Source organism: Engraulis encrasicolus, chromosome 23, assembly GCF_034702125.1.
Source record: "Engraulis encrasicolus isolate BLACKSEA-1 chromosome 23, IST_EnEncr_1.0, whole genome shotgun sequence".
NCBI classification, from domain to species: Eukaryota; Metazoa; Chordata; class Actinopteri; order Clupeiformes; family Engraulidae; genus Engraulis; species Engraulis encrasicolus.
The window spans coordinates 30249972-30262471 of NC_085879.1; the positions used below are offsets into that span (position 1 = coordinate 30249972).

At 45.2% G+C, this 12500-nt stretch overlaps 2 protein-coding genes across 2 annotated transcripts in view; both read right to left on the reverse strand.

The window, feature by feature from the left end:
• Positions 1-9870, reverse strand: part of gabrb2a (gamma-aminobutyric acid type A receptor subunit beta2a) — a 109076-nt gene extending 99206 nt beyond the window's left edge. Inside the window, exons 1-3 of the mRNA XM_063190058.1 lie at positions 9702-9870; positions 9500-9591; positions 8761-8828 (exon numbers count right to left, since the gene is read on the reverse strand). Of these exons, the coding sequence (XP_063046128.1) occupies positions 8761-8828; positions 9500-9591; positions 9702-9775 (234 nt within the window). The 5' untranslated portion in view covers positions 9776-9870. The remainder of the gene's footprint in view (positions 1-8760; positions 8829-9499; positions 9592-9701) is intronic.
• Positions 1-12500, reverse strand: part of sfxn1 (sideroflexin 1) — a 192315-nt gene that overhangs the window by 69333 nt on the left and 110482 nt on the right. The gene's annotated exons all lie outside the window — the stretch shown is intronic.

Below are 12500 nucleotides of genomic sequence, written 5' to 3' on the forward strand. Positions count from 1 at the left end.
ATAAGGACTTTGCGAGATTTTCAACACAGACTTCTATGGGAGCTGTAGAGTGTTTGAGTAAAATTCTAGAAGAACTGGGTGAAAATCCTTACTCCGCAGCAGGCAAATTGCATTTTACAGAGCTGCATTGTTCCAGTGTATCCCGTATCTCCTCTCTTCTTTTCTCTGCACTGAATCTCTCTGTGCGTTCGATAACCAAAGTATTGACCAAACAGGAAATTGCTGAAAAAGGCGAAAAGAAAAAAAAGATAAATAACCCACTTTGTCTTGTGAGAGAAGTATGGTGAACGTGAGAGTGAAAGAGTGAGTGTATGGTGAAAAAAAAACAAGAGAAACTTGTCTAGGTTTGCATCAAACAGGATCAATTATAACATCATAAAGTTGGATAATGTTTCTGTTTTGCAAAAAAAAAATCTTGAGTCAACAGAGCTTGACACGACTTCGAAAGAGCATAGCCTGGTTTTCGCCATCACAGACAGACTCGAGAGATTGTGCCACCCAGAAATAGCACGAGGATGTGTATGTGTGTGCGCGTGCGCGCGTGTGTGTGTGCTTGTGTGTGTGTGTGTGTGTGTGTGTGTGGGGGGGGGGGGTGTTGTCGTTGGTTTAATGTCAACGCAAGAGCGACGTGACACGGCAATGCACGCCACGCCACGTCTCGCTAACATGCTCACTCACTCACACACACACACACACACACACACACACACACACACATTCTTAACTCTGAAGCTAAAAGGATCTAGTGCATTGCCGTAAGGGCACCAATGACCTTTCGCGCGTTTCCTGTTGCCACCTTCCGCCGGAGTAGCAACAAACATCGAGAGAGAAAAGGGCTCCTATTTACATATTGTGGGAAGCGAGGGCAGGGCCACAGACAGCTTTGGCTGGGCCCTGGACCACAATTTTCCAGCTCTCCCTGGGCCCGGGACAACCGACCCCTTCGTCCCCCCTCCCTCCCCTATCGGTTTACCCATGCAGGGGGTGGGGTGGGGTGGGGTTGGGGTGCAGTTGGCCTCTGGGACCTGGGTAACCTGGAACATCACCACCTCCACCACACCAACTCCACCACCACCACCACCACCACGCCACCTTCTCCACACCACCTCCACCACACAAGCTTCACCACACCACCACACCACCACCACCACCACACCACCACCTCCACCACCACACCACCTCCACAACACAAGCTCCACCACACCACACCACCTCCATCACCACCACACCACCTCCACCACCACTAGGGGGGTTATGGCACCGTCCCCACCCCCTCACCACCTCACCCTCTCACCCGGGGCATTTGTCCTGCCCTTAATGAGGACGACAACCAGCTGTTTACGGTGCGGACGGAGACCGTCCTGGAATAATGAGCGCGCATACATGTAGGACTTGCAGAAGGGAAAATGCCATCATGAGAAAACAAGGAGAGAGAGAGAGAGAGAGAGAGAGAGAGACCATGAGGGGAAAAAGACAGGAGAGACAAGGGGTGGATCCAAGTGGGAGAGAGAGAGAGAGAGAGAGAGAGAGTGGAGCACTTCAGAGCATACAAGTAGCACCCTGAAAACCTGTGGTCAAAAATGCATGACTTTAGGGTTCATTTCTAATTTCTTCTCTCTTGCATACACAGTACTACAGCTAACCGAATGTCAACTATGACGTGGCCACACAGAACAAAACAAGCATCACCACTACAATACAAGGACACATTCCATTTCTACATGTGCACAAACAGTGTTCCTATGGGAACAAGAGTGAGTTCCAGAATGCTAAAAAAAAAAAAACATTCTAATCTAATCAGCATTCGACACAGTCAAACATTACCATCAAAAAAAAAAGACTCCATCACAATCAGCATGGCAAAAGACGCCTCTCACTGCTGATGACACTGATGCCACTCAGCAGTGATGATATTTACAACCTAAACTAAATCATCTGCTGAGAATCAACACCACCATCACGCATCAGATCAGTGAAATCAGATCAGTGGCCTAAGAGGCTAAATGCTCAGAAGATCAATCTCATTGGGTTCATCTCGGGCATTAAAAGCAGTCTGCTGGCCCTGCCGTGGCCAAACGATAGGGCACTCTTCTACCATGCGGCTGACCCGGGTTAGATTCCCGGCCCGGGTCATTTGCCGGCCCTTCCCCGTCTCTCTCTCCCCACTCGCTTCTTGTCCACCTCTCACACTGTCCTACCAAAAAAAGTCGAAAAAGACCCTCCCAAAAAATATATTTTTTAAAAAGCAGTCTGCCACACAACACTGCTGCTTAGTATCAGTAGCTGTCTCAACTGAAGAGATGGAATTAATGTAATGGAGGTCAACTAGCAGAGAGTGGCAGAGAGAGGAACATTAGTAAACCTCCCTCCAGAAGCCTCGTACAGTATCGGATGCTTTGACCTATCAGACTGGTTCTTTAGCTCAGCGTCAGCGGTATTGTGCTGTGCCTCCCATACCCGAACCGATGCATTGACTAGGTGGAGCGTTCGAGAACCGAAGGGGACGGACTGTGCAGGAACACCTCAGTTACATACCGAGGGAGAGAGAAATGCAGAGGGGACGAGAACTCACCCAGCCCAGTGTAACCTTTTCATACATGGGTTTACCGCTCGTAAAGAATCTCTGGCTGAGCAACCCTGGCTGCGCACTATTCAACCTCTGATTATTGGAATCTGCTGTCGGTCAAATAAAAACGAGCTCACATGGTTGGCTGCTTAGCATCTCGCCCCCCCTCACAAAAAGAATGTTTGCAAATGAAAAACCTATATGTATAGTTGTAATCACAGCATTCCAAATAACTGTTGAACTGCTGAGAAAACGTGATCATAGCAACATTGCTATGGCATTACAGAGCGTTTTTGAGTAACAGATTCCAACTTGGTCATTGCCATTTAGGTAATGACAATGATTTATAATCAGTGATGGGCAAAATGGATTCATTAGTTACAATCTCGTCCCACACATGCCCAATGACTTGGTTTTGCCTGTTCAATTCAGCCAGGTGATTGACTGGTGGAATTGGACAGGTATAAGGTCATTTGGAATATGAAGGATTGTAAGTCACGAGTCCAGTTTGCCCATCACTGCTTGGAGTAAAAGTTCAGCATCAAACGGTTAGACCTGGGTGCTTAGGGCACCAAACAAACAGGCACTCTGACTGTGATACAAAACAGCCAGGGGCAGGGACATTACATTACACTCAGCTACCACTTTTATCCAAATTGACTCACAATTATGAACAGGGTATTGATTGATTACTGGAACAATGTGAGGTTGGGTGCCTTGCTCAAAGCACCACGGACAGCAGACATGGACGGAGGTTTAGGAAGAGGTAAGGGTGGGATTTGATCTTCAAAAGAGTAGGAGTATGCAAATCCCACCTCTCTGAGGCCAGGTGCAGGACAAAGGTGCATCTGATATTGAAAACGTAGAAGTCTGCATACTGTAGCTCCGCTTTGAAATGTATTTAGGTCATACAACGTTTCGACCCAACAGGGTCTTCATCAGGCATGTGGCCTAAATAACCTAAATAACCTAAATAAATTTCAAAGCGGAGCTACAGTGAGCGGACTTCTACTTTTTCCAATAAAGGGTGGGATTTGAACCTGTAACCAACTGCAAGGGGATCACACTATCACAAGGGTGAAATTCTTTGACTACAAAAGATACCTGCATAGTTATTTGTCTTCCGGCATGCGGGTCAACAGTAATGAACCTTTGCATGCATTTGTAGTGACAATGGCTACGTTTACATGAGACATTTAATTCCGAATGAACTTTGTTTCATTCTGAATAAAGCTTAATTCCACTTTGAAAACATCATGTAAACACCTCTTAATTCGGAATTAAAGGAAAGCTCAAAGTACACTCCACAGAACGATGTAATTCAGAATTATTAATTCGGAATTAAAAACATCATGTAAACGAAGTGAATGTTCAGAAATGTTTAACGACAGATCCGTCAGCAAATCAGATAGCGTGTATACAGGTCCCCATGCAGTACGCCAGACAAGCCTACTGTACGTCGTCAATCAGCAGAGCGTGCCAGTGCAAACAAAATGTTCGGTACCTTTCAGAGGTGTCAAAATTAAAAGTAAAAGTACTTTTGTGGTGTAATTACAACACTAGCACATGGCATTACATAGCTGTTACACTATTTACTCCATTGTAACTAATGGGATAGATAAACTGTGTTGTTACTGAAAAATACTGAAAACCTATCAGGGACTTACCACAAACTTGATCCAACCAGTGGACAGTTAGCTGATCGTAAGACGAGTTACTTGTGCGGGAACTTGTGTGTTTCTTTTTTTTTACTTTTACTTTTACTTTTGACACCTCTGGTACCTTTACACTTAAGGGTGAGACAGTAGTGCGTGTAATTGTTATTACAGTAGCTGAGCCAGATGGGTAACTCATATCAACACATCTTCTGCCAGATGCCCCCTCTGTTTCCATTATGCGCACTAATGGGTCATTTCACGTGAAATCAGACACTTTGGGACCCGACCGGACCAACAAAGATTTCAATCATACTTGGTGTACCTTTTTAGTAGCAAGGTAGAACCCCAGAACTGCATTTGTGTGAATCTGACACCAATATTAAGGGAGAAACAGACTAGGAGAGGTGTACATATGAGGGTAGGACACTATTCAGCCTTGATTATATCAGTGTAAGTCACAAAAAGATGTCTGTGGTGTTGTTTGAAAGCTCTTTTCTGGCTCTACAACTTACGAAATACTCATGTATTTCACGTGAAATGAATGACCCTAATGTAGTGTGTTGTAATGGTCCCAGGCCAGACGCGTTGGCATGATGTGTATGTGTGTGTACTCTACTTTACTTAAAACATTTTTTTTTTTTAAAGAAGCTAACCCTACTTTGCATCTGCACGTGTTGTTCTGTATAGTTTCTGTACATTTCATATCTGTTAGTGATGTTGGCTATGATTATGTCCTCGATTGTAAGTCGCTTTGGTTAAAAAACGCCTGCCAAACACGATGTAATAATGTATTGTAATAGCTTGGCACAAAAGCTCAACCAGATGGGTAGCTTGTATCAACACCACACCTGAGCAATTGCTCTGCCGGATGTGCCCAGTCTTTGCCGTTTGCCTAAAAAAAAAAAATCCATACCCTCAGGGGATGGATTATCATCGACTTTCAAATCTCGTACCGAGATGTTGGTCTGACCAAAAAATAAAACGAATAATGTTTCCCAATCGACCTAGTTAACCAGCCTCCCACGGTTTACTACTGGTTGAGGCCAGAAAAGGCTGTGCTAAGATTTAAACCAAACATTTTCTTATTCCCAATAAAACGTCTCTGCTTAAACCATGTCACTGCCTTTAACACGCCTCTACGCAGGGCCATTGGAGCTGCTCAAAGTTGATTGCTTCTCGACAAAGTGGGTGGAGTTCCCAATTCCTCCGGAGCTCAGAAACAATATTTGTATTGGGGTTTGGGGTTATCATAGCCCATTAACGCGCAACATCCCACCAGCGGAACACTGAAAAAAACGTTATCACCATAGTACTACACCACTACGCTACTACCACTGATAATACGCAGGGCCCTTGGTAATACATTACGACTTAGTCATTGTCATTATGGTCTTACGGGGCTAAAGGAGAAGGGGATTTCCATGTGACGACAGAAAGGAGTGACCAGACCAAATAGCTGTAGGTCAGGGGTGGGCAATTATTTTGGCCCAAGGGCCATATTGGGTTTAGAAAGTTGACCAAAAGGGCCGGATATCGTAGGCAACTTGCCGGTGCCAATAATAAGACATGGTGTACGGCAACATAATTACACCATTGTCAGTTATGCCATTCCTGCTAATTGTATCTAGATGTAGACTTTAGTAATTTAGGTTTCCAAGGCCCTTGTTGTAGGTAGCCAATCTAAGAATGAGTGACCATATGAATCTGCATTTTTGTTCTTTGTAAAAGGCTCTGAGGGCCGCATGAAATGGCTGAGTGGGCCTGAGTTTGCCCACGTCTGCTGTAGGCTGTTACTGTATATGGCACCAACAGTCATACATACTGAGAGAACCCCATTGTGTGTTATTTTGGAAGTAATGTGTGTGTGTGTGTGTGTGTGTGCGCGTGTGTGTGTGTGTGTGTGTGTGTCGGGGGGGGGGGGGGGGTAGTGAGTGAGACAGAAAGAGTGTGTGTGTATGTGTGTGTGTGTGTGTGTGTGTGTGTGTGTGTGTGTCGGCTACATCAGTGTGGGTACATCAGTGTGGGTGTGGCAGGTGTTTGTGGGTGTGCGTGTCTGAGCATGTGTTTGTGTGTGTCCAGGCATGTGCGTATGTGTGTGAACGTATGATTGCGTCTGCGTGCGAGTTTGTGTATGTGTGCGTGTGCGTGTGTGTGTGCATAAGTGTAAGTCTGCAAAAGTGTTCATGCGTGTGTATGGGTGAGTGTGTATGTTTACTTGTGGATCTGTGTGTGTGTGTGTGTGTGTGTGGGCACGTGCGTGTAAATCAGCGAAAGTGTCTGTGTGCATGTGTGTGGGTGAGTATGCATGTAGGACTACTGTATGTTTACTTGTGTGTGTGTGTGTGTGTGCGCGCGCGCGTGTGTATGGGTGAGTATGTACTGTATGTTTACGTGTATGGGTGAGTATGTACTGTATGTTTACGTGTATGGGTGAGTATGTACTGTATGTTTACTTGTGTGTGTGTGTGTGTGCGCGCGCGCGCGCGTGTGTATGGGTGAGTATGTACTGTATGTTTACGTGTATGGGTGAGTATGTACTGTATGTTTACGTGTGTGTGTGTGTGTGTGTGTGTGTGTGTGTGTGTGTGTGTGTGTGTCTGTCTGTGTTTGTGTGTGTGTGTGTGTGTGTGTGCGCACAGAAATGTGCGTGTGTATGGGTCAGTATGCATGTACTCTATGTTTACTTGTGTGTGTGTGTGTGGGGGGGGAGGTGTAAATCTGCGAGAGTGTCTGTGTGCGTGTGTTTGGGTGAGTATGGAGAACTGTACTGTACGGGTACTGTATGTTTACGTGTGTGTGTGTGTGTGTGTGTGTGTGTGTGTGTGTGTGTGTGTGTGTGTGTGTGTGTGTGTGTGTGTGTGTGCGTGCGCGCATGTGTATGGGTGAGTATGCATGTAGGCCTACTGTATGTTTACTTGTGTGTGTGTGTGTGTGTGTGTGTGTGTGTGTGTGTGTGTGTGTGTGTGTGTGTGTGTGTGTGTGTGTGTGTGTGTGTGTGTGTGTGTGTGCGTGCGTGCATGTGCGTGTGTATGGGTGAGTATGTATGTACTGTATTTCCATGTGTGTGTGTGTGTGTGTGTGTGTGTGTGTGTGTGTGTGTGAGAGAGAGAGATCTGCTACATATGCAAGTATGAAGTGGTGCAGATGAGCGCACTGAAAGGTGTCAAAGTTCATCTCTGCAGGAATCAACAGTATGTATGTTCACCCAGCACTCCAAACGTTTATTTTTAGATCACTGACATCTTCATAGATGAAACAACTAACTGCCAGTATAGCTGGTCAAATCATTGGCCCTGCCTTTCCCTGCTAGCCTATCCACTCTGCTTTATCACGTATGTGTACTACGATACTTGCAAGTATCCAATTAGATCCATATATCCACAATTATGAAACATTGTTTTTAAAAATGAGGAAAGACAAAAAGACAGAAATGTCTAGTTCTAAGCTACACACGCTCTGCCAAATTAGTGAAAACGTTCTTCATTTGCCTCTTCACATGCAAATCCGTCCATTACTCAAAGAGAACAATCTTTCTGGAGCCGTTATCTGATGGCGCGTCTTGGAGGCTGGGGGGGGGGATCTAGGCTACAGCCACGGCGGCAGCGCACAGCAAAAAAAAAAAAAAAAAAGTGTAATTCGATTTGCATCCCAGAATGATTACGGGATGTCATCTAGCTAGCTAGTGCCGCCGACAGGGGATACCATTGCGTGGGGCGAACTTTCTTCTCTCTGCCCGCTAGGAAAGCTGAAATATGTAAATGTTTTCCCATCAGTACAGAAGACAGAGAGAGAGAGAGAGAGAGAGAGAGAGAGAGAGAGAGAGAGAGAGAGAGAGAGAGAGAGAGAGAGAGAGCCATTACACCTCCTTGGATACATGAGCTCACATAGACTATCGACTTTTACATTTGCCTAATGCTTCCATAATCATCTTTTCAAGGCGGGCGTTTTTTAAAAGGTGTGCAACGTCAATTGGCTCTCCTTGAGGAGAGGAGCTCTCACCTTGAACTCCATTTGATGGCGGAGAAAAGAAAAGAGAGCGTCCTCCTCGCCTCCTGTCTTTGCCCATATATAATCTATCAGCTCTGCTAATGTTGCATAAAGAAAAGCGCGACACATGAAATAGTAAGAGACACGCAGTGTGTGGTGTGCGCTGGACGAGCGTACGGCGTGCGGGCGTACGTGTGAGTGCGCCAGTGCGCGTGTGTTTTGAATTCAAATGTAGCTTCGCCTCGCTCGCTCTCCGTGTGCAGCTCCAAAACGCAGAGCTGATGACAACCTACACACGATACAGGACTTAGCAACAAGCCTGACAGAAGATACTCCGGTAAATTCGCAAGCTCATGTAAACAGTGTCTTTATCAATTAAGCAGGGGGCGTGCCATGGAGCATGAGATTTTCTTCCATTCCAAACGGCAACAACTGTAACCATTTTATCCAGCCGAGCGCGCACACATGCAAGACAAGAAAAGCCATTTGACAACCACATCCCTGGCTGTTTCATTTTCACACTGGAAAAAAATAATGAGCGCTACCTACCATGTTTACCTCCGATACCATGTCTATACTGGCTATGTCTATGTTCATCCCAACCGCCACCGGTGCACCTGAAAAGGAGAGGCAGAGTGAAAGCACTTGTATCACTGAAATTACGTGATAGATCGCACAGGGTTTTTTGCGTTTCTGATGTTCTCGCTCCAAATTAACAGCCCAGTCGTCCATCGTTCCATATTAGGCTATTCCCAATGATTTTTGCGCACGGCTAAATCACAAAATCAAAACGGTAACATGTCAAAATGTGTCAGTTTTTTTTGCTACAAAGTGTTCGTCAGTTACCACCACGACACTGTTCATACGTGGTTGAGTCCACTTTCCCTGGCTCGTTTTAGCTTGGCTCCACGAGCCACCGACTCCCCACACCAGCCCCGTTTATTAATCGGGGTTGAGCTGGTCTCCAGCATAATGTGGGTGATTAAAAATTACAGGTAGCATACCAATTACTGGAGGGATGCGGCCAAAGTTGCACCGCGTATGGAATCGATAAAAGCAAGTTGAGCACCCGCCTCCACGGGAAAGGTGCTATCTTAATAGCATGTTATAAACCGTGTAACCCAATTGAACGTAATTATGCCAATAGACCCGGTCATTAGGCTGTAGATTTGAAGAGGACAATAAACAGCTATGCGCCGTTGGTCAATTAAACTAGACTCGCATGTCATTGTGCATGTACAGCACGTCATAGATTGTGAAAGAATTGCATCCAATTTAGCAGCCTTACCTCCAAAATCTGGCCTCAACCGAATGTCGTATCCTTTCATCAGTCTGTCCACCGTATCCTTCACCACGGGCATATTGCTAGGGTCTCTCTCTCTACAACCAAAAGGAATGTGTCACATCATTAGATGAAAACGTCTGATTTCTCATCAATTGCGTTATATTCTCATAGATCTCATTAGGCGCAGACGAAATAGACAGCTTACCTTTGCGCGCAAACCATGGTCATAATTAAAGGTCCAATAACGAAAAGCGATCGGGTTTTCCTGATCCTCTCCATTGCAAGTGTTTTGGTAGGATTTTGGATCTAGCGAAGGACAGCGCACATTCAACTTACTCCAGACAGTGCGATGAAGCCAATGAGGGGCGCATGCGTACATCCTACCTCGAGATCAAAGAGCAGCTACTGATGATGGTGGATGAGCAGTTTCCATTGCGGGGTTAAAAAAATGAAGGAACTTCGATTAACGTAGTGGGGGAAAAAAACACAGGTCCAACTCCAACGTCACCTGTCAGAAAGGAGGCTATTAGGCTACAATATCGAATTAGTCATTAGTATAGGGTTGCCAACCGTCCCTTGAAATACGGAATCGTCCTGTATTTACAGATAAAAGTACGGGTTCCGTATTGAACTGAAACGGGACACGGGACGTTAAAATGCAGGAAATTACATCTAAGAAATGCTAAATTTTCTGGGGGATGATCCTCAGACCTCCGGCACGATGAAGTGTCCCGTATTTTTTTCATTGACAGTTGGCAACCCTACATTAGTAGATTGTCAAAACTTCAAACAACTTGCAATAACAGTTGTCATTCAGTACGTTGTCATTCAGTATCCAGAGGAGAGGATCCAGTTTCGTCTCCTCGTTAATCACATCCAATAAATTACAAGCGTAAATAAAGTGGTCTGGTTGTTCGACGTGTGGGGAGGTGTGTTGCCCTCGACAAACAAACTTAACATAGATGTTCTATCTCCGTCAGACCCGCCTTCACCGTCCACACGGGGAAGAAGGTGTCACAGAAAATAAAGAGTCGTGATGCTCTCAACATAGGAAAATCAGAGGCAGATAGCCTAAAGCTTTGGCACAGCACTGCACGAGCTCTGTTCAGGGGCGTTCGAGACGCACAGGAGAGTGTTCTACATGGTCTGACGTGTTCACTCCATCGATCGCCGGGAAGTGCAAACTGAAGCAATTACTTCAACAACAAATTCCATGTGATTGATCGCTTTATAGAGTGTGTAACCCGCTGCGGGTTACGCCACAGGCTTCAGACTCAACGAGACACTTGACGAGAAATGCCAGCAAGAACCATCATCTCAGGCTGAAGATTTACTATAAACACAGAAATAGCTACACTTTACTGTTGTCGTGAAGCTGCACACAAAACCACTATACGGCTTATGGGAAATGCAAAGGTATGTGTAGATTCACTCAATAGAATACAATAACTTGGACATACATACAATATTGTAGTAAATTTATTCATTCCAATATGATCATTACAGTTAGGACTACACCATACTTTTTGATCATCATCATCATCATCATCATCATCATCATCATCATCAATTTCTCACATGTTGATCTCTCTCTCTCTCTCTCGCTCTCTCTCTCTCAGTTCAATAGTGCTTTATTGGCATGACGTTCGTATTGCCAAAGCATCGAAGTACATATAATAACAATAAGTATCAATAGAAACAATAATGTCTCTCTCTCTCTCTCTCTCTCTCTCTCTCTCTCTCTCTCTCTCTCTCTCTCTCTCTCTCTCTCTCTCTCTCTCTCTCTCTCACACACACACACACACACACACACAGTACAAGAAATATATGATTTTGTGTGACAGAAAAATCACAGTGTGGTCATCCAAAAATTGCCAAATTGGGTGTTTTGTCCTTACTAGGAAGCAGACTAATAGTGTGCTTGCATGGACCATCATCATTTAGATATCTATATTGTTTTTCTTTTCTCAAAAAGAGACAAAAAAAATCCCTCAGTTGCATGGATCTTGCCACTCTTGACAGAACAACGGGCACAGCATAACTCTGTGCCATGCAATCTCTTGGTTAGCAAATACGTTCTAGAATGGATGATTGTAAGGAATCCCATTGCGCTGACAGCTAGACTGGGCATGATGACACTCCACCAACCAATTAAAAAATAGCAATACAGGCCAGCCCCCCATCACACGGTTAGAGGAGTTCTTCTGTCTGCTATGCGATGCGATGATGCCTTGTCTGCCAACAGTCGAAATCCGCCCTCAGCAAGGAAGACATGTAAGAATAGAAATTAAGGGAGTATGTGTGTGTATCTGTGTGAGTGTGAGTGTGTGTGCGTGCGTGAGTGCGTGTGGGCCGGAAACATTACTGTTACTTAGGCAACGCCTTTGCCAGAAAAATAAAATACACACATCTCCAACAGTCATGTTCTCAGGGGGTGTGGTGAGGGAAAACAAAAAAAACAAAACAAAAAACAACCATATATGAATCAGAACAACGACTGGAACAAGGTATCATTTTTTCCTTCCTCTCTCTCTCTCTCCCGCTCCTTCTCTATCTCTCTTTTTTTTTCGCGGGCAGGCAGTGGCATAAAAATTCAGTCTTATGATTGCTCCTTTTTCAGAGGCCTGTGAATTTTCTTTGAAGCTGCCAGGGAATGCGAGGCAGGCTCCTCCACCCGCGTTTGATCTCGTGCAGTGCGAAGCTCGCCTCTGTAGAGGGCAGAGCATCGGCGAAAGAAGAGAGGAGAGAAGGAGAGGAGAGGAGAGGAGAAGAGAAGAGAGGAGAGGAGAAGAGGAGAGGAGAGGAGAAGAGAGGAGAAGAGAGGAGAGGAGAAGAGAAGAGAGGAGAAGAAGAGGAGAGGAGAGGAGAGGAGAAGAGAGGAGAGGAGAGGAGAAGAGGAGAGGAGAGAGGAGAAGAGGAGAGGATAGGAGAAGAGAAGAGAGGAGAGAAGAAGAGGAGAGGAGAAGAGGAGAAGAGAAGAGGAGAAGAGAAGAGAGGAGAAAAA